This window comes from Hetaerina americana, unplaced genomic scaffold, assembly GCF_022747635.1.
Source record: "Hetaerina americana unplaced genomic scaffold, ioHetAmer1.1.p SCAF_9, whole genome shotgun sequence".
NCBI lineage: Eukaryota > Metazoa > Arthropoda > Insecta > Odonata > Calopterygidae > Hetaerina > Hetaerina americana.
In genome coordinates this window covers 78,437,717-78,460,209 of record NW_027287538.1, presented here as the reverse complement: position 1 = coordinate 78,460,209, position 22,493 = coordinate 78,437,717, and the positions used below count along the sequence as shown (strand labels likewise).

General features: G+C 41.0%; 1 protein-coding gene across 2 annotated transcripts in view; it reads right to left on the bottom strand.

Annotated features, from left to right (window-relative positions):
* Positions 1-22,493, bottom strand: part of LOC139698896 (uncharacterized) — an 841,340-nt gene that overhangs the window by 264,852 nt on the left and 553,995 nt on the right. For both annotated transcript variants that reach the window (XM_071597847.1, XM_071597848.1), the window contains one exon: positions 7,689-7,861. In XM_071597847.1, the coding sequence (XP_071453948.1) occupies positions 7,689-7,861 (173 nt within the window). The remainder of the gene's footprint in view (positions 1-7,688; positions 7,862-22,493) is intronic.

The window sequence follows — 22,493 nt, the reverse complement described above, 5'->3', positions numbered from 1 at the left end:
AACTTTGAAGGCTTTGAAAGACTTACAGGTCTAGACTTACACACTTACCTATAGAAAGAGTAATTCCTAACCGATTTTTTACATTTAAACACTCCTATAGTGAACATAGGTATTCTACTTCTTTATCTCCTCGCCGATTATCTATATGAAACCTTTCTCAGTGGGTAGTTGGGTCCCAACGTTATTATGCCACCATCTTTCGGCATGATTTTGGCGGTGTCCCTCAAGGCAGTGTTCTCGACCCTCTTCCTTTCGTTCTTCTTAAGATAATTGTTCTCACACGCACATGTCAAATTCCTCTCTGTTGAACTTTCAGGAGACTGGATATTTACACTGAAAGCGTTGCATTACAGACTGCCCTTCGTTCGTCTCCCATTGGCGATTTATTTGGAAGCTGAAGGTAAATCCTACAAAACCTAACGTCCTTATGTTTTGCCTCGCACACCAATGCCGTTGATTCCTCACACACATTTTTCGGACTCCCAATTCTCAGAGTTTCGTCTTAAAATAATCTTGACGAACGTTTTGATTATAAACTCACCCTATTTCCTTAAAGCAAAAAAAACATTTCTTTCGAATACGCCTCTTTTACAAATTTACCGGAATATTTTACCCCCAGCTTCCCAGTCAACTTTTATTCCGCCTACATTCTTGCTGCAGTTGATTTATACTGTCCCCATTCGATCCACATCACCAACCTAAACATATTTTAGAGGCTACTTAAAGTTGTCTAGTTCATCGTGAGACACCCGAGTCTTCTCACTTCGAAATCTTAATACATAAGAGCAATCTACCGCTAGAATTCGAGACATCCTCTCCAGAGCGGTGCTTTGCTGTCTCTCACTTGAAATGTTTCCGCGGACTAATTCCCACGGCCCTTAATCAACCCCATCTCCTCTTCCCCCCTCGCTCCCTCCCGTGTCCTCTCCCCTTGCTAAAACGGAAACCCGTCCATTCGCCCCATCTCATTCTTTCCCGGGATTCTCTTGCATACAGCTGGGCACATGTCTTTCATTCGCTCATTTCTCTCGCTCCTGATATCTTCTCATACATTTCATCATTCACAACCCGAATCAACACTTCACAATCCTTCTAATCTGTGATCTACGTGCCGTGCAAAATGGTGAACTTTTCTTTCCTCTTCTTGATTCCTGTTACGAGTTCGCGTATGTGAAATGATTTTTGTGTTAAGCTCTTGATCCATATTCCATGTTTAGTGCTCCATGTTCCCCTCCATGTTAAATGTTAAGGCTAATAGAATTGTGCACACTTTATCTTTAAGTAATTAAATCGCTATTTATGTTTTTCCGGGTAGAAAGATTGTATTATTGATCACAATTTAAATATACTTTAAAGTTATCATATTTTTGTCACAATAAATCCGAACTTTCAATTAACTATAATGAGTAATGAATTTTGATCACAATCTGGTTATAATTGCGGAATATCTGTGATAAGCCACGGTGTTTTGAAATATGTACGTTAACTAAATGCAATTGGATCATTATTAGTAATTATCTTACGAGTAATTTCTGTATCTAACCAGGCATGATTTGGTGTGTATTCACCCCCTGCCACACACCCTTGCGGTTGCTTGCAGGATACTATAAAATACAAAAATGGTTTCTCAACGAAGAGTGTTTGTTTCAATTAATTCAGTATGTACACCTACTAATCAGTATTTTTTACCGCCGTGGTATTTCCACATATCTGTATATTATTTTCTGCTTCATTCCAGCATTGTCTTTCGGTTAATATCAAAAACGTTCGTCCTCAACATTGCAATTTTTGCGAAAGGGAATCTCTAAATGAATTCATCGAAATTATCATAAACACCGGGATTTTAAATCATTTCCTTTAATATATTTAGTACTGAGCATCTACTACCAAACCGACCTTCGCATTAATTACGGTGTTTATGGTTATGCTATTATCTCGACTAGAAGTATTCCTACTGCGAATACCAATCTCTATATCGGTAACCCCCTTTTTCCAGAATTTACTGCCTTGTACTGCAGAAACCCCAAAACATTGAAGCTCTATAGCTTTGAAATATGTCTCCCGCACCAAACCGGAGTATCCTTTGCCTTGGACGGAGAGAGTCGCAGGGAAAGCGGGGATGTGTCACGTCTCCCCTTCCCCGCCGACCCCTCGCCCCGACCTCGGGAAATTGGGGCGGCGATGAAATGCATCGGCTCCGACGGATTCGCACCTCTCTTCGCCTCGACTGCATTCTCCCGGCAATCGCAGCGAGGGGATTCACTCGAGAGAACCTTCGCGACTGAATTTTGTAATTAAACGATTTGAAGAATGAATTCGCGCAGCCATAATATTCCAGAATTTCCGCGAGATAAAAAAATTCTGATAAAACAACGCGATAGGTTTCACATAAATTAAATCCTCCAAATTTGCACAGATGTTTTCTGAAAAAATATAATCGATTCTCCTTCCGCTACCCATTTCGTTTTGCCATAATAAAATAATTGTCCAGAAAACTCGTTTATATTTTCAATGATATCCTTATTTTGTCCATCGAAGGGCCGAGAGAGAGAGTGAAGCAGAGGATATAAGGACACTATCTACCGAGTAAATGAGTAAATAAGCCTTAGAATTCTGTACATTTGAGATTGAAATACAGTTTTGAAGAAATACAGATTGAAATACGCATACTTTGAAAAAATGCAATCGATTATTGCATGCGATGGATACAAGGTGCCCAAATGGAAACGATTTCGTGCGAAACCTGGAAACTTCATCCATGCCTCGTCAATTCCTTCTCGCAGTTCATTCAGCGATCACGGAGAGACACAAAGCATGAGAGGAATAGGGGAAAAAGGTGAATGAATGCGGGAGCAAGGTCATCTCGTGGCCCACCGAAAGAAAGCTGCCCACTGCACTCCACGCGAGACCCTGAATTGACCTCCGGCCATGGGGAAATCTTGGAGAGGACACCCGCCCATAGAGACTCTCGCCGTCGGTGGAGGCGACTTGGGGCGGGCGCCATCGATTCGACCCGCCGGTCAACTGGACTGGATGGCGAGCGCAGATGGAGGGAAACGGACGGGAGGGGGATGCTTTTGCTGTGTTCCCACCACCGCTTCAGCTTCTACAACTATTTCTACTTTTATCAATATTTACCGCTCTTTTCCCTTGCATCACATGCGCTTAATCAAACTAAACTTCCATGCTACCATTCCTCTTTTTGAAATATATATCCCTAAATTCGCCCATTTCCATCGATGAAGTAAATTTTCTGTCTGCAGTTTCCATCTTCTTCCATGTAATATATTGCTACTGCATTTCACTAGCAATTAGCTCTACGATGGTTTTTCGTAACAAGGATCAAATGCCATACTTTCCAGGATTATTTATGAATTATACCGTTTTCGTAATTTCGTTTCATTTTTTAATGTCACGCTATCTTACACTCCAACATACATTGGTCGCTTGGATCATGAATGTAAACTTCGGGAAATAGATGCCAGAACTAGCCGACTCAAGGATCCACATATTTCAGCGCCGAGGTCTCGCAAATCATTCGCACTCCAACATGCATTGGTTGCTTCGATCATGTAAATATATAAAATTCGGGAAATGGACGTAGATGTCAGAACTAGCAGACTCAAGGACTCCTTCTTCCCACGGACAATAAGGGATAGCAAATGTAGGGTTATGGATAGCAAAAATTCCACTTGCCACCCTCAGCGTCTAGGGAATAATTAGTTCTGCTTAAATGTCTGCACTTTCACAAATCTCGTGTGTTTATTTGTCAAAGCCCTTCCCGCATGACCGCTTGGGACTGCCATTAAAGTGCGCAGTGCTCATTACAATATTGCTTGCCCTGCTTTGTTTGCTTCCACGCTTCTCCCTCCTCGTCTCTCTCTGCGACTGACGTCATTCACTGCCTGCAGCGGTGTGTCACATTCCCTCCCTGCGATTTCAGGGGCGGAGACCATGAACTGCATGTACATGTTATAATAGCACTTCCCCTTCTTTTCAATTCTGCATGACCTGCCTTTTAACGGTGAAGGTCTATCGTGTAAATGGTTATGGTTCATTTTTATTCCCATTTTTTTTGTATAAGAAATAACAAATAAACTAAACTCCCGAACCTTCACGAACAATACAAAGTAGCTCGCAATCAAGTGCAGCACCGAATCCGTACCGCTAAACAAAAATACTATGTCTCATGCTTTTCTGATAAATGGGACATAAAGTCCACTTGGCAGGAGCTGAGGCGCGTCGGACTTGGAAAGCCTAGACGTCCCCCATTCAAAACGAACTTCCCCTTGGATGATTTGAATAGCTACTTTCTCACGTCTGCTTTCAAGGATGAAAATTATGTCGAGGATGGTAACCATTCTACTCAAACCCAAAATAATCTCACGTCATTAGATCATGCATTAATCTCCGACTTTGACGATGGAAGGCTTTATTTCCCCCACTTTACACCCGAAATGCTGATAACACAAGTGAAAAGTTTAAAATCAAATTCAACTGGCGTCGATGGAATCAGTGCAAGAATGCTAAATGTTATTCTCCCAGTAGTAATGCCAATGATACTAAACATCTATAACTGTTCACTCAATTACTCTATATTTCCTACCTTGTGGAAATCTGCCCTATTTCGGCCAATAATGAAAATAACAACTCCGAGAGAAATATCTGACTTCCGACCTATTGCACTTCTTTGTTCTATTTCCAAACCTCTCGAGCGAATCGTTCATACGGTTACAGTGGAGCATCTTACGCGGCACAATTTCTTCGATGAGTATCAGTCGGGCTTTCGTAAGCTCTATAGCACTCAGTCGGCTTTGATAAAGGTAACTGATGGTATACGCAAATCCATAGACGCAAAAAGGTAACAGTTTTAGTCCAACTCGATTTGAGCAAGGCTTTTGATTCAGTAGACTACAGCATACTACTGGAACGTATGAGCAAACTCAAGTTCTCTTACTCTGTCCTTCGCTGGTTTCGCTCCTATCTGTCTAATCGTCAGCAAGCTGTTAAAGATGAAGATGGGAATGTATCTGTTTTCCAACCTGTCCTATGTGGAGTTCCACAGGGGTCAATTCTCGGACCTTTATTGTTAACTATTTTTATAAAAGAACTAGCTACCATGATACCTCATTGTAAACATCACTTTTATGCTGACGATCTACAGATATATCTTGAGTCCTACCCCTCTGAATTTAGCCATGCCATTGACATGGTCAACAAGGATATCCAACTCATCTGTGAATGGCTGACTGAAAATCGGTTAAATCTGAATCCCAAAAAGACCAAGTCGATAATCTTTGGAAGACCGCCAATGTACATAAGCTGCTCGCAAGTGATCCCCCTAAAATAAGTGTTTCAAATATCATATTGACTACTCAAATACAGTGAAAAGCCTTGGAGTTTATCTAAGCAGCACCTTAACCTGGCGCGAGCAAGTAAATGCCATTTCTAATGACGTTCACAAAACTCTTTACACAATGAGGCATTTCAGACACCTAATCCCTATAACATTACGCCAGAAGCTTGTTCAAACGTTAGTATTACCACATCTCGACTATTGCTCAGTTGTCTACGCTGATGTGAACAAGGAGCTAAGTACAAAATTACAAAGGCTCCAGAATTCTAGCCTACGATTCGTCTTTAATATGCATTTTAATGAACGTATAACTCCTTACTATAAAATGTTGAATTTGCTAAAACTCGAACAGAGGAGAATGCTTTAAAAGGCCTCACAAATAATTTAAAGTTCTGAATTCTAAAACCCCTTCATATTTATATGAAAATTTATATTCAATTCACTTACAACAAAGAGATCAACCCGTATTACAAAAACATTCCATCTTCCCAAATACCGCACGGCTATATATGAAAAGTCATTCAGTATTTCATCCTGTAAACTATGGAACTCTTTACCTAATAATGTAAAATTATCCAGGAACACATCCCAATTCAACAGGAAAATGTTTGAATATCTGTCTACCACACTACCAAAATGACCTTATTACTGTTCTATCAGGCTAAATATTTAACTATTGTTCTTTGTATTTGTATGTATGTATTGTGCTATATGTTTCGTTCAACTGGTGTGAAATTATGCTTTGTGACTGATTTAATTACCTCATTCTATGCATTATGTAAACCTGTTTCACTCCATAGGTTTCAAAACCTCATGTAACATGTATTCTGCTCCAAGGGACTTTGCTCCCAGAGCAATAAAAACCGTTTATTATTATTATTATTATTATAGTTTTAGGCTTAACATTGTGGAAACTTTCCATTTTGGAGAGAAAACAATTCTCGATTGGCATTTCTCTCCAAAAGATGTTATACATTGAAATTACTTCTTCATCATACTCTACTTTATCTAAGCAATATTTTTTAACTAAATATAAAACTGTGCTGATATAATGTGATTTTTATTATTTAACTTGCACCATTTTATGTCCATGCTGGGATTTACCTAAGAATATTTCAAAATAAGTGTTAGCACAAAAGAGATTTTCCATTAGTAATTTATCTAGGGCTTGAAGCATTTTAGCGAAACAAAGAATTTTAAGTTTGGATCGTAATTCGTGCAAAAATTAAAAAAATACCGTGAAGTGGAATAAAATGATTGATCTTGATTAAATAGACGTTGACATTTTATCTTCCAGGATGACTGAATGTGTAAATTATGGATACGGTAAATGTTCATATAAAGAGCGTTGGCAGCATTTATCCAAACTTCATTCCTAATCTCAATGAACTTTTATTTCCACTGTTTGTTCCTTGGCTAAGTAAGACATCGCATCGTCGAATGTTTTCTTCAAAGCCTTATTTTCCAAATACGTGTTTATCCTTTTGTTTTAATTTAGCATGGGTTTCAGGGCATAAATATGTTGACAGATGAAGCTCTCCGTTAATTTTCAATTTCCATCTCTCCACTTGCCACACAAGGGCTTAACTCCTCAAGCGCAGATGCCCGTGCCTTCACTCGCTGCCCCTTGATTACGGCCGACTGAAGCGTCTGCTGCCGTTACGTCACCCACGAAACGTAAACACGGAGCCCAAGGCCACCTTCCTATCCAATCACATCATCCCATTGCTTGCACTCGCGTGCCATCTCTTGGGGAAAGCTCACCGGGGAACAAATACCGCTCGGAACTCCTGCATGTGTCTTTCACTTATGCAACGACATACGTATTTACGTAACGCACAGGTGGGTCAGCCAAGAGAAGTCCCAACTCCTCTCACCCGTACGTAGATCTGCGAGGATCATCGCAAAACGTTCAACCGCGTTCAAATATTTAATTCACGAGAGATGACGTACCTCATAAAAAAATCGACTTTGGCTGACAGAAAAGATAGATTTATGATAAATTACGCTTGGTGCCAATCGTATGCAGAAGAGCATCTCTTATTTTGGAATTTAAGACGAAAAACGACGTTCTCCCCAAGAACCCCTCAAGTGAGGAATGGGTAACTTCTTCTCGCCTGGATTCTCGTAAGGACTGGAGTATTATGCATTGAATTCACTCTGTTACCCATCGACGTGTAAATAAAGAGTCTTTCGAGAAAATCGGCAACTGAGATGGGGGATAACCGTGTTTAAATAGTCCCCAGTGCTGGCAGCTCTGCTCGAAATCCATAGCAATCTCGTCCGAGACGATGCCTGGAGGAGCGCACACAACGTGCTTGGGCCTTCTTACCTTGGCGAGAGCGGCCTGGCCCTCGGCGTTGGTCGCCTGCATCGCCGCCTTGATCCCCCGGAAGTCCGGCTGGTAGGCCTCGGAGCGGGAGGGGGGCGGGGGTGGAGTGGAGGCGGCGCTCGGGGCAGCGAAGCGGCTCCCCTCCTTGGCCCCCGACAGGGCGAACCCTTCGGCTGCAATGGAAGCGGAGAGGGTGATGAGCACCGAGGAGCATTCGACCCTGGCTCGCATCTCCAGAATATTGGTGCTGGGTCACCGGCCGTGCACGAAAAATCGCAATCATTGCGTCTAAAACGAATACCGGGAATAAATTGAAGACTTCCAGCGAAGAAGAATTTAAAAATCAAAACGAATCAGGAAGGATCAAAACTCATATCGAATGCGGGGTGCGGCAGCACAATTTGCAGATTTGAATGCAAGTCCACTTCTAATCAGAAAGCTACGCAGGCGCACACTACACAACTGACTATATGTATCTAAGTTAGTCTCGAACAATAATTGATCATAGTACACCAGGCGAAAGATATTTCCGTGTGAAGGGGATCGAGTCTGTTATAATATGTATATGTACAAGTGTACGAGCAAGGTCTGAAAAGTTTCCGACCTAATAAAGATACAAGACATATTTTTCTGAAATTCACTGAGCCGGAAACTTTTCAGACCACCCTCGCACAAATGACCATTCAAACGTTGCTAAATAAATTACATTTTGAACCCATTTGACCAATGGTTTCCGGGGTCCACTTTTTATTTTACTTCACAGTAAGTTGGGTATTCCTTTGAATCTTAGTTCCCCTTTTTTCAAGCACATTAGTTAAATAATAAAGAATTTTACATGCACAGTAAGTACAGGGTGCTTAAGACTTTAAGATACAAACATCATGGTTAGTCTTTAAAAATGTTCCGAATACATGTCTCTTTGCCAATTTGTGTGCTAAAGTATCACAAAAACACTTATACAATGGGTTATCACGAACACTTAAAACATTCACTCAATCATCGTGTGAGTAAAACACCAAAAAGACATTATGTTCATCACAATCACTAGAGTTTAATAAATGGAACTTCAGTTGCCCAAGCAACACAAATAATTAACAGACATAAGGACACAACATCAGTTACTCTAAGATTTTAACATCCACAGGTGCTTCTATATGTTAGGAGTTAAACTAATGATAAACGATTTAAGAACAAAAATCACTCAATTGACGAATAGCAGAATACATTGCTACATTTTACACAAAATATTTTCCAGTTAGTTCACTTGTTGTGGTTCAGTATTTGCCGGTTTTCTTATTGCAAATTTTTCAAGCAGCTTATTGTTGTTCTTTAGGCAGAATGTTATCATTTCTTTAATGCTCGTTAGCTTCTCTTCCATACTGTTCGCTGGGTCCTTAGGCTTATCCTTTAGAATAGCGTGTAGTTTCCCAAGTTTACAGGTGTTCTGAAAGTATGAGAGGACTATACAGTCATTGATGATGTCGGTTAGCTCTCCTGAGATAGGCTGACACAGTTTTCTTATTACAGTACGTATTACAGAATCTGGTCGTGGCCGGGGGCTTTGCCATCTCTTATCAGGTAGATGGCTTCACTGACTTCCTCGTCTGAGAAGAGCCTTGCGGCGCTTTTCTCAAGCGGTTCATTGTACATTCTCCTGGAAGACTCGTGGTACCAATTATCTGATTGATCTTCGTCAGGTAGAAGGGTGTCCAACATTTTGTCCATCCATTCTTCTATCAGCATTACCTCTCCCTTGTCATTTCGTCTAGTCCCTGGTATTTTTGGGAGTTTCAGTTTATCTGAAAACAACTTGTAGATAAAGCCCCAGGAGTTGTCTCCAAAGTTTTGTCTAGCAAACTTTCTCCAAGCATTTTCTTTGGATTTTTTAATACGTTCCTTATATATCCTTAGCTTTGCCAGGTATCTCAGACGATGGATTCTTATGTCCTCGTTTCGACTTCTTTGGAAGACGGTTCTCAGTTTGTGGACTTGCTTTTTGAGGTTGTTTTGAGGTCGTCATTCCACCAAGGATGACTTTTGCCTCTGTAACATCTTACTGGAATACTTGTTTTCATGGAGTTTTTTATAGCTTTAGTTAGTCTTGCTATATTGAGATCTATTTGCTCCGTTGTTGGTGTCCATGGAGTATTCCGTTCCGAGGCTACTAGTTCGCTCAGGAAGGTTTCCTCGCATTTTTACCAATCGGCGTTTTTCAGTATATGTCTCATTTCGGGTGTTTCCTTGTAACTAGCTTCTTTAATGTCGAAGGTGATCAATTGGTGGTCACTGGTAATATTCCCTGGCCGGTCTTTCCAGTTGGTGATATTTCGGATGATTTTGGCGTTACCGATGGTCAGGTCTATGTTGGATTTGCCATTCGGACCGGAGAACGTAAACGGTTCTCCGATACAGTTAGCAATGTAGAGGTCTTCAGCTAGGACTAGTTCTTCAATTAACCTCCCTCTACAGTCCGTAACCCTATGAAACTAGGTTTCACTTTTGGCATTACTATCTGTACATAATAAGATTTTAGGACTTCGATTTTCCTGAACGATCTTTCTTATGTGTTCTATGAACGGTTTAATAGACCTGCTCGGAGGACAATATGCACTTATTATTATCATTAATGAGCTTTTCCCTGACGTTATCTCAGCGACTGCATGGTAGTCGTCGCAGTAAGATGTTAACTCCAGGACGTCCAGGCTGTTGTTGAATAAGATAATGCTGGAGAAAACCTTATTTGCTGGATTACTTGGGATGGTTCTTCCCCGCATCCCCATCCCTGGTATTTTCCAGGTCTTTTGCTCTCCCGGTCTGATGACGTAGGGCTCCTGGACAAAGAAAATGCCTATGCCGAGTTTTTCGCTGGCTTCCCTCAGTTCTAATGTCGGCGTTTTGGCTCCTTGGGTGTTTATTTGCCCTATTTTGAGAGTATGTTGATTATTCTCCATAGTCTATCGTACTGGCCAGCCACTCCAACCTACTCTAAATGATAGGACATTTGCTGTCATGGGAATTGTGGTCAATTTCCCATTTTCGGCTTCTACGCAATTTATACATTTTGGACTAATTCCTTTTCCGTTGCATTGCCTGGAGTCAGACGTTGAGGTATTAATACAAACAAATACTTTACGAGCACCCATTGAACAAGTGCAGTCAGCAGTAAAACATATGAAAAAGGTATGAGATAGGAATCGAAAATAGTTACCGTATGACGGAGAATAACGTAGTGAAATAAAAAATAATACCAAAAAATGAACATTATATACTGGTTTATATTCAATGTTTTCAGGCTTAAATTTTTGAGAATCCATTATCACTGAAGTAAAAAAACCAATATATCTCTCCACTTAAATTTTCATCCGGTACAACTTGAGGATTACGCCGATGTGCGCTGGTTGTACCGAATAAACAATTTGGTGGAGAGGCATTCCTTTAATTCAGCAATTATATTCTGTCTTGAAAGGAAGATAAGACGAACAAAGGACATCATTTCCGGTGGGAAATAAAGTTTGCACGACATCGAGGTCCGAGTAAAGAGGGAAAACCAACGTGAACAGTGTCCGGAATTTCTTGTGAAGGAAGGTAAGGAAAAAGGGAAGCAAAGAGGGATAAACGTTTTGCAGTGACAATACCAAAAATATAACCATAAAAAATGTAGGAAAGGTAGATCGGTTGCAGATGCATTTCCATCTGATAGTAAACATTGAGAGTCCAAGGGTAGTTTAAGCATGCTATCGAAGAAGCGATAGCCCCGCATGATGCATTTGCATGATGGTATTAAGAATTACGTGTATCAAGGAATTTTCAATATGATAACCATGAAATTTCAGTTACTGTTTCTTGAGAAGTAACGAAAAATCATTGCTTGAAGACGCACTTATGTGTATAGGAATGGTAAATGTAATGAAAGGGAGGAGGAAGTATGCTGGTCAAGAGTAGCGTTGGGTTTCCAGTTGTGTTTTCTTCGGAGAGGCAAAGAAATGTAGCGATGTTCAGTCTGTGTCCATTAAAAAAAAACATACGTCTGCCTCCAACGGTAGGCTAACAAATTATTATTGCACTTCCCCGTAATACGAATTTCACGTCATAAGTACATAATAGTCGTCGCAGTGGTCAACTCAGACTGCTTGATTACTTTGGATAAATGGACAGAGACTTGAGTCAATGGAAGAAAACACCTAAAAATACGTTCAATTATTTATGAAGGTTAATTTATAATGAATATTCCACCCTAGAAGTGTATAATCAAAGTGACAATGTAAGTCAGGGCTCACCTTAAACAATGTATGGATTGAATTTATTTACTGGATTTAAAAAAGGTTATCCTTTGAGAAATGTCGGTTAATCGTTATTGAAAGGGAAAAGAGATATTGAATCGGTTGAGATGTGAACGAAACCCTTTTTTTTAAAGAAGATATCGTTAACGGATTATTTTAATAGAACCCTATTATGAACATTCGTAATTTTATTTGCCGACTCAGACACCAGAAAAAAATTAAATGTAATCTTTCGTATTAAACTTGAGTATGAAACTTTGAAGCCAACCCAAAAGGAAGACTCTCCCCCCCTTTCGAACCTTCTCCGATGTTTTTTCCTCCCACTAATGGTTTCATTCAGTGAGCCAATCAAGGCGCGCGAGACTCCGGACGAGACGGGCGGGGGGAAGGTGCCATGCAACCAGCCATGGGCAGAGAGAGAGAGAGGGAGAAATTGAAGCGGAGGTTGAGGGGAACGAACTGCTTATTTTTTCCCCTCCATATCATCAGATTCTGAGCATGCAAACGAAAAACTCAAATATTTCAGTACCACCCATAATTTGAACCCAAAAGCCAATTAAAATTTTCTCCCGAATATTCAAAATACACTCAAGAGGAAATATATACAAATGAATATCACTCCTCGCTCCACACTTATTTTTCGGAGTCTGATTTTAATCAAAATCAATGACGAGTGTAATTAAAAAAAACTCCATTTGGGATTCACTGCAAAAGTAAATCCCGGAACTTAATTAGAATGTTGCTCAAAAGAAAGAATTCGCTCTTCGAGGAGTAATTGTTTCATTTCCTTCCATTGAAACTGCATTAAGGGAACTGAGTATGCGGCGAGTATTGCGCATCTAAACAATTCGTCCCGAGAAATAACTATTAAAATTCCTTCCATTGACATCACATAGTGCAAACAAGTATTTTGTAGAACAGGAAGAATCTACAGGCATCTATCAGTAGCCAATGTTTATTTTATTACAAATAAAAATTCCTTGCATTTACAACGCTTCAACGGATGCTGCCATCCAAGGGATGAATGATCAATCATATATCTATATATATATATATAATACACAGTAACACACATTATAGAAACACAAAAAAAAGAACACTCACACGTATTTGAAGAAAATACGTGTGAGTGTTCTTTTTTTTTGTGTTTCTATATTGTGTGTTACTGTGTATTGTACTATTCGGCACTTCCGTGTTACGTCTACGAAAGCATATATATATATATATATATATATATATATATATATATGTATGTATATATATATATGTATATATATATATATATATATATATATATATATATATATATATATATACACACACACACACATTCAAACACGAACTCCCGCCAAACGGCGAACAAATACTCATTTATATAGAACAAATATAAGGAAAAGGGATCACATAAAGGACGAACAGGAGAGGTGGGGAAGGCGGAATCAAGCAGATCACGAATGCGAAAATATTTCCTAGACCGGGATTTGAACTCCGGCTCTTTCCACTTACAAGTGGAAAGATCCGGAGTTCAAATCCGGGTCCCGATCAAATATATATATACATATATATATATATATATATATATATATATATATATATATATATAAACGTCTTGACTATATGCAAATTGTATATACGCACATATGTATATGCATCAACTATCATACACTTGAACCTTAGAATGTAGCAAAAAGGGATCGAGATGGTGCGGGGGCTAACGTACTGGCTTCCCACCCTGAGGGCGCGGGTTCAAATCCCGGCGGTGTTGAATTTTTTCAGAGGTATCTCGATCCCAACTTGAGGTGATTTGTGAAGGGCACTTTGAGTGAGTACGCCGTCCGTCGGATGGGACGTTAAATTGCGGACCCCTTGGCGCCTTTCGTTAACAGTAGGCTAATGCTGACGCCGGGTTTCTCTCCACCCTTCATCCTTTCCTATCCATCCCCTATGGCGCAAATGACCTTAGCTGTCGGTCGCCTCACCTAAAAACTACTACTACTAATGTAGCAAAAACTTATCCAACTACGTGCAAACTAGAATAGGAAAAGTAAGAAGGCGTAATCCACTACCATGCGGACGTGCAGAATTTGAGAATATTAAGCGAAAGACGGAAAGGGGAAATATGTATAGATATTTTATGTCTATGCGAGGTGAGATGGAAGGATAGCGGGGATAACTAGAGTGATAATTAAAGAGTAACATAAAGCGGCGGGGACGAGAGCCAACGAGGGTTTGCCTTTATATCAAATGAAGAGATTCAAAACATTGAATTTACAAGTCGGGGCAAAGTGAAACACTGCAAAGCGGTTAGGTATACTACCTTGATCAAAAATTTCCCGGAATTTATTCAGAAAATTAAAAATACAAGTTTATTCATCTAAATCTATATTGTCCCCTTCAAAGTAATCCCCATCGACTGCAACACACTTATGCCAGCGCTTGATCCAATCCTCGAAACATTTTTTATATTCGGTTTTCGGTATGTCCATCAGTGCTTCCTGCGATTTTTCCATTACTTCCTCTCGGCTGCTAAAACGCGTTCCCCGTAATGATTTTTCGTCAAAAAATTACGAATAATGATAGCACTGTGCGACGGTGCGTTATCAGGGTGCAAAATCCACGAGTTTTCTGCCCACATTTCTGGTCTCTTTCGGCGAATTGCTTCACGCAAACGTCTCATAACGCCCAAATAATACTCTTTGTTTACTGTCTGGCCTTCTGGCAAAAATTCATGATGCACTACACCGTTGTAATCCATGAAAACCGTCAGCATTGCCTTCTTTTTTGACTGAAAACGACGTGGTTTTTTTGGTCTCGGCTCATTTGGTGAACGCCATTCACTTGCCTGATGTCTGGATTGCGTGACGTACTCATAAACCCACGTCTCGTCTCCAGTAATGATCCTTTTGATGAATGTGGGATCGGATTCAGCCTCGCAAATCATGTCTTTTGCGACGTCAACACGGACTCTTTTTTGCATGAAATGGAGGTCTTTTGGCACCAACTTTGCTGCTACACGACGGAAACCCAAATCATTAACCACAATGTCTTGGGCGGATCCATAGGCAATGTTCAAGTCCTCCGCTATTTCTCTGATGGTTAATTTGCGGTTATTGACCAACATTTCTTTTACTTTATCAATTTTTTCACCGACTTTCGATGTCGATGGTCTGCCACTGCGTTCATCATCTTCGATTGACTCACGACCACTTCTGAACCGCTCGTGCCACTGGTAAACGACCGTTTTTTTTAGAGAATCGTTGCCGAAACACTTTTCCAACATTTCCAACGTCCGTGCGCCACTAAATCCGTTTTTTACGCAAAATTTAATACAAGTTCGTTGTTGCAAATTTAAATCCATTTCTGCAATTGTAAAAAATCGCCAACACACACAGAGATAGATGTACTCTTGGCTACGTAACTTTTGCAAATGTCAAGTTATGACACTAAGATTTAAAGGGAATATCAACAACAGATGTACCAATTTAACAAAAAAAACAGAACTCAAATCGGAACGATGGGAGCGCCACACGGTGGTTATTCCGGGAACTTTTTGATCAAGGTAGTACTTTCAGGTGCATGTGTATGTAAGATTTAGTTTGAGTGTTTGCATGTGAGTGGGGTGTAAGTGTTCTTGCATGAATGTATGCCGTATTTTTTTGTGGATGTATGATTTTGTGGTTTTTGCATGCGGTTTTTTTTTCTTTTCTAAATTACGGGTGGTGTCCTAACACCCCCCGCCACACGCCCTTGCGGCGGCTTGCGGGGTATTAAGTAGAAGTAGAGGTAGAAGAGGTAGGAAGAAGCAGAGGAGGAGGAGGAAGTGTAGTAAACACAGAGCAAGTAACGGGTAGATTATTACTAGTGCAGAGAAAAGCAGCACCGACGAACTTGGTTATTATTAAGGTATACATACCACGGAGCAACCATAAGGAAGAAGAGGTCAATAGGATATACGATCAATTAGAGGACATAATCGCATGTGATTCCGGAGGGAAACATTTGGTAGTGATGGGGGGTAGATCCAAGAGAGATGGAAGGAATATATAGATGAACTCTATAGTAAAGAACTTAGACCAACGAAGTTAGGCATAGAAAAGGAACATGACGTAGTGGACGATAGCTTAGGTCCAGGCATACTAGACGATGAGATAGAAAGGGCATTAAGAGAGATGAAGCTAAATAAGGCCGTTGGGGTGGATAACATTCCTGCGGAACTACTGAAATGTATAGGAAAATGTGGGGGGAAGAGGCTATATGGGCTAATTCGTAGTATCTATGAGGAAGGAATCTGCCGGTAGACTGTGAGAACAGTTTTAGTTCCTACTCCGAAAAAGGTAAAGGCTACATCATGTGAGGACTACAGGACAATAAGTTTGATTTGCCGTAGAGGTAAAGTGGTTCTCAGGATCATAAACAAAAGAATAGAAAGTAGGGCAAATGATTACTTAGGGGATAACTAGTTTTGGTTTAGGAAGGGGAGAGGTACGCGTGATGCCATTGCAGTAATGAGATCATTAATCGAGATGAATATAGAAAACAACCAGGAGGTATTTGTGTTGTTTCTGTTTCGAACATTTAGAAAAAGCGTTCGATAGAATAAATTGGGAAAAACTAATGAGTATATTGCAGAAAATAGGAATAGATTGGAAGGAAAGGAGGCTAGTCCGCAACCTGTACATGTCTCAGACTACTCAGGTGCGAGTGGGGAACAGGGAGATTGGATGGGCAGTGTGAGGAAAAGGTGTAAGGCAGGGTTGCCCATTATCACCGTTGTTGTTCAACCCGTATGTTGAAGAAATGATTAAAGAGGCATGAGAAAAACTGGGGGTAGGAATGAAAGTCGTTGGGGAATTCGTAAAATCAATTAGGTTTGCTGATGACCAAGCTTTAGTTTGTCAGTCAGCCAAGGGGTTGTAAGCATTGCTGAGTGATTTGGAAATTGAGTGCGACAAATTTCAGATGAGAATCAATATTAATTAAACATATGCGATTTTCCTGAAAAAAAGTTTAAGAAGAACATTTAATTAGGAAGGCAAAATCTAGAGCAGGTAGAACAGTTTACCCACCTTGGAAGTGTTTTGGACCAACACGGTCAAAGTAGTAGGGACGTAAGGAGAAGAATTGCGCTAGGCAAAGAGGCTTTCACAAGGAGGAGGGAGTTTATGATACGGACGTTGAGTGAGGACATTAAGAAAAGACTCGTAAAAACTTTGATATGGGGCGTTGTTTTCTAGTGTACGTTTGTTGCAGTTTGGAGCCAGAATGGAGAAGGTGAAATGGACCGTAAGGAAAGCAAATAAGGAAGTACTTGGTATGGTGGGCAAAAAGAAGGGTTTGTTGGAAGAAATCCTATGGCGGTCGGAAAAGTGGATGAAGGGGGTATTGACCGGCAGTGGGATGTAGAAGACTGTAATAGAGGGGAGAATGTTAGGCAAACGAGGAAAGGGAAGGAGCAGGATAGGGATGTTGGACGGGATGAAGGGAGGAAGGAAGTAGTCGGAGATGAAGAGGGACCTGATGCAAAGTAGGATGCGGGAGAATGTGTTTTGTTAGGAATCACAAGATATTTATTTGGTACTTGTGTGCATCCAAAAACCTACCTTAACCGGTAGATTGCCTTTTAATAATGGACATGCAACATACAATGGTCTACTTCTCCAAGGACAGAGGCAGGGAATGTGACCCACCGCTGCAGGTAGCGGAAGTGTCCCTTCACAGAGAGAGACGTGAAATGGAAGGGGAAACTTAAAAACAAACAAAGCAGGGTAAGCAATATTGTAAAGATAACTTTATGAATGACATTTTATTCAATGGCATTCCAATGCTGTCATACGGTGAGGGTTTTGACCACAAATCAAACGTGGTTAAGTAAAGGGCAGACATTTAAGCAGAACTAATTATTCCCTAGACGCTGAGGGTGGCAAGGGGAATTTTTGCTATCCATAACCCTACATTCGCTCTCCCGAATTGTCCGTGGAAAGAAGGATTCCTTGAGTCTGCTAGTTCTGACATCTACGTCCATTTCCCGAATTTTATATAATAAAATATAAATATAAATAAAATTTATATATATACATTTATATAGTCTCGGCGCTGAAATATGTGGATCTAAAATTATTAAGGAAGTTTATCCTAGCATTGAATCGTCTTTTTTTCTAATGATTCCCACCCCAACTCCATAAGCATTTCACGGAAGCTTATCGTTTAATCGTAACAGTTTGTAAAGATACGGTCTGCGCGGCGTTTAACTTTCTCAATTTCTCCAATGAGGTCTTTTTCAGTCGGATCCCATTGGCTCCATGAGTATTCGAAATGAGGCCTTACAAGAGCGTGGTAACAACGTTCCTTGACCTTGGATTAACTCTTGCCAACAATCTGTTAAATAAATCCCAATATTTTATATGCTTGCCAGCAGACTTTACGTAGGTGAGTCCCCAAAGTTAAGTCTTCGGTGATTGTAACACTTAGGTATTTTACCGCATCAACTACTTCTAGGTTAACTCCAGCTAATTTGTGAACAAATCTCGTTGATAAAGTTAAGTTTTATATGATAGCTTTCCGCGCGTAGTCTTGGAAAAATAATGTCGTTAATTTATAAAAATAAACGTGTATCGGTATTCAGCAACGTTGTTACATCAATCCCCAAGTGCAATCAACTGAGTTCCCGAACGCAATTGCCAGGGCACGGTTGGTGGCCTTTCATCCTCCGGTGGGGCCGAACCCCTTGGGCTGCAGTCGTTATGCTGCCCCCGCTGCTTTTCTCTGGTGATGTGCGCGCCTCTATCCCGGATCCGCCGGCCCCCTCTTCATATTTACCATCAAAAAGTGATGAGCATTAAAAACAAGCCGTGATTCCTATGGCCATGAACTTCCTCAATCGGATGTAATCTCTTCCTCGGAAACTTGCCTTACGCCCTCTAGTTGGCGATGGTGAACTACATATCTTGGATTCCCGCAGTGTTTTCCGTTCCAATCGATCTTCGGAAGGCGGTGGATCACTTCTCGCTAACAACTCACCGTTCCCTGTGCGACACCGGAGAGAAAATGACTGAGAAATGGTGTGGTGAGAAGCCTCATGTCGCCCAGTAAATACATTCAATCGCAAAAAATGTTGGCTGACTATTACCCCCACGTAAGTGATGTTTCCATTTTAAAAAGTTGTCGTAACTCGGTGCTAAAAGCTATTAATCTCGGACCAATGATTCAACTGGTGCTGATGATTTGGTGATTTCCACTTGTCCATTGGCTCCATTAAAATCTCAAATAGACAGCTCTTCGTCTAGTGTTTTTATACGATACATAATAGATAATTTTATTTTAGTACATCGACCTTTCCAGCAGTCTCTGAGGCACCCCTGAAGCAGCAGCATCGGACGTTCCCCCTTCTCTTCCCCCCCCTGAGGTGATGCCACCCCTTGCTGAAGTATCTTCCTCGCCTTTGCGGCACATTGGTAGAATACTTGGTAATTCTGATTGGGAGGGCGTTTCTTATGTACTACGCCTTCAGTCCTTTACGTCGTTCTTCTAAGTTGCTCGACCGTTGTAACTAATATGCTTAGTCCATCTCTATCTCTCATTTCCAAACCAAACAATTCTTACATTCAGACGATCACTCCCACGATCGTACATGGATTACTGACGAGGACTCTCAAAACAATGTTAATGTTGGAGAACCAGACGGGACTAGTTTATTTGCCAATTTCTTTTCTGAATTTGTGAACCTCAATTTAGAATCCCTCTCACCTCAACTACTGGCGTTAAGTAAAGCCCACACTTAAAGTACAGGTAGACTGAACCTGTAGACTGACCTTCGGGAGATTTTGGAATACTTCTGTAAAGTACCCCTCCATGTCCCATACCCTTCCTAGCCCCAACAGTCTTTGCCCTGTATTCGTACATTACTGAGCATTTTGTTGACTTCAATAGCGATTTAAAATCTTTACTTTTTTCCTCAGAGCCTTTTCAATTAAATCTGTATTTCCTTAGAACCTTCCCTGAAATAAAAACCACCAATGTCATCCATCCCTATGCATAGAGGGGCTCCAAAAACTGATGAATTGAGCTATCGTCTCATTACCTGGCTCCCCGTCCTCCACCCTGCATGTGATTGGGGTTATTTTGAATAGATAATAATATTATTTCATGGCTAGGTAGGTGGTAAAAAAACCTACATTGCACTGTTTTGGAAACGAAAAATCCAGGTTAATGAATCACTCTTTTCTTACATAGGTACCAAATAATTGACGAATAAGCCAAGCTAAGTCTTACTAGCGATTATAAAAATCAAATACATTTTGTTACTGATAATTTTAAAGTTCCAATTTTACAAATTAGAGCTTCGTGCAGCATGATGTTAATACTTGCTGTTAAATGTTCTTAGGTTTCAAAAAAATATATTATAGCAATCAATCAATCAATCACGTTAATTTAAATATATTCAAAGTTGTCAGCCTTAACTTTGTGGAAATCCATTATCACTGATGTAAAAAATAGCAATGAGTGTTCTTACTGATTTTCATTAAAAAAACGGTTTTGAATAAAAACATTTAATGGAAATATACGTTGCTATTTTTTACTTCAGCGACATAACTTTGAAATTCTGCCGGGGATATTTTTCTCGAATCGTGTGCATAAAACGTGCATTGGAAATTACCCTCGCCATCGTTTCAACTGATGAGGCTATAAACACACACTCGCACTCCGGATTTTTCGTCACAGACCGTCTCAAACAACTGCGGTGGATTTCATACAAAACGAAAGAGCCCGTTCCTTCTTCACCGCATCGCCTCCCAAAGAACAATTAGGAGGCGGGTCCCCTTTGCCCACCTCACGCCGCCCTACCCCCAACATCCACCCCCTCTGACCTCCCGCGGCCCGCCGACTCAAAGCGGGCCGAAAACTCTCCGACCGAACCCCTATTCCCTTCAGGCCGGGACGCCGTAATTAAAAGCTGCTTCATGTCTTTGATCGTGCGGGTTAGATGATGTGGAGTGGCTGGGCTCGGTTTGAAGGGGTCGGGGGGCGGGAGGAGGGGTTGGAGATCCATTTAGGAATCGGGGCAGGGGTGGAGGGAGGCCGCCAATCCAAGGGAGGGGAGCGAAATCCACTTACTCCACCCCAACCCACCCCCGCTACCCCCTCGGGCTCCCTCCCTCTATAGCTCGTTTCTCCTCGCAACTACTCCCACAGCACTAATATTTATCGATGGCCTCCCCCCCCCATCTTGCAACGATGAAACTAAGGGCACTTTCGCTGCAAATCCTGTTCCAGTCAGCCGACCTCTCTTCATTCCCTTCTTACCTCCCTGCACTGGCATTTTCCATCACCCGCTCCTCATGGCCTCCCTCTGCCTTTCTCTCCTTGCCATGCCGACTTCAACTAAACTCCTCAGTAAACTATCCACCCCTCAAGATATGCACAAACTCTTTCCCTCTCCTTCTTGTACGTGGTCCTCCGCAAGCCTCACCATTCGACCATCCTTCTTACAGTTTCTGCGATCTGCGATTTTTTACAATTGCAGAAATGGATTTAAATTTGCAACAACGAACTTGTATTAAATTTTGCGTAAAAAACGGATTTAGTGGCGCACGGACGTTGGAAATGTTGGAAAAGTGTTTCGGCAACGATTCTCTAAAAAAAACGGTCGTTTACCAGTGGCACGAGCGGTTCAGAAGTGGTCGTGAGTCAATCGAAGATGATGAACGCAGTGGCAGACCATCGACATCGAAAGTCGGTGAAAAAATTGATAAAGTAAAAGAAATGTTGGTCAATAACCGCAAATTAACCATCAGAGAAATAGCGGAGGACTTGAACATTGCCTATGGATCCGCCCAAGACATTGTGGTTAATGATTTGGGTTTCCGTCGTGTAGCAGCAAAGTTGGTGCCGACAGACCTCAATTTCATGCAAAAAAGAGACCGTGTTGACGTCGCAAAAGACATGATTTGCGAGGCTGAATCCGATCCCACATTCATCAAAAGGATCATTACTGGAGACGAGACGTGGGTTTATGAGTACGACACGCAATCCAGACATCAGGCAAGTGAATGGCGTTCACCAAATGAGCCGAGACCAAAAAAACCACGTCGTTTTCAGTCAAAAAATAAGGCAATGCTGACGGTTTTCATGGATTACAACGGTGTAGTGCATCATGAATTTTTGCCAGAAGGCCAGACAGTAAACAAAGAGTATTATTTGGGCGTTATGAGACGTTTGCGTGAAGCAATTCGCCGAAAGAGACCAGAAATGTGGGCAGAAAACTCGTGGATTTTGCACCCTGATAACGCACCGTCGCACAGTGCTATCATTATTCGTAATTTTTTGACGAAAAATGCAACAAATACCATCCAACAGCCACCGAATTCACCTGATTTGGCTCCCTGTGACTTCTTTCTGTTCAATCGAGTTAAAAAACCATTACGGGGAACGCGTTTTAGCAGCCGAGAGGAAGTAATGGAAAAATCGCAGGAAGCACTGATGGACATACCGAAAACCGAATATAAAAAATGTTTCGAGGATTGGATCA